This window comes from Myotis brandtii, unplaced genomic scaffold (assembly GCF_000412655.1).
Source record: "Myotis brandtii unplaced genomic scaffold, ASM41265v1 scaffold986, whole genome shotgun sequence".
NCBI classification, from domain to species: Eukaryota; Metazoa; Chordata; class Mammalia; order Chiroptera; family Vespertilionidae; genus Myotis; species Myotis brandtii.
Window position 1 is genome coordinate 3,171,930 of NW_005372102.1, and position 221 is coordinate 3,172,150.

Below are 221 nucleotides of genomic sequence, written 5' to 3' on the forward strand. Positions count from 1 at the left end.
AAGCCGGGGTTCTGGTCCAGGTACCGCCGCACCTGCTCCTCGCGGAGGCTCATGGTGTCCGGCTGCCGTCCCGAGAGGCCGCCGTCCCCAGGTGTGCGCAGACTCCCGCAAACACTGTCATCAGCAAAGCCTTGCTTAGTGGCGATTAGAGGCCTGGGCCACCAGCTGACTCGCCACGCCTGCCCCCTCGCCTGAGGCCTGAGGCCTGGGCTGCCTGCTGC

At 68.3% G+C, this 221-nt stretch overlaps 1 protein-coding gene across 1 annotated transcript in view; it reads right to left on the reverse strand.

Annotated features, from left to right (window-relative positions):
* Positions 1–53, reverse strand: part of PDE6B (phosphodiesterase 6B, cGMP-specific, rod, beta) — an 18,477-nt gene extending 18,424 nt beyond the window's left edge. Inside the window, exon 1 of the mRNA XM_014533468.1 lies at positions 5–53. Within this exon, the coding sequence (XP_014388954.1) occupies positions 5–53 (49 nt within the window). The remainder of the gene's footprint in view (positions 1–4) is intronic.
* Between the last annotated feature and the right edge of the window lie 168 nt (positions 54–221).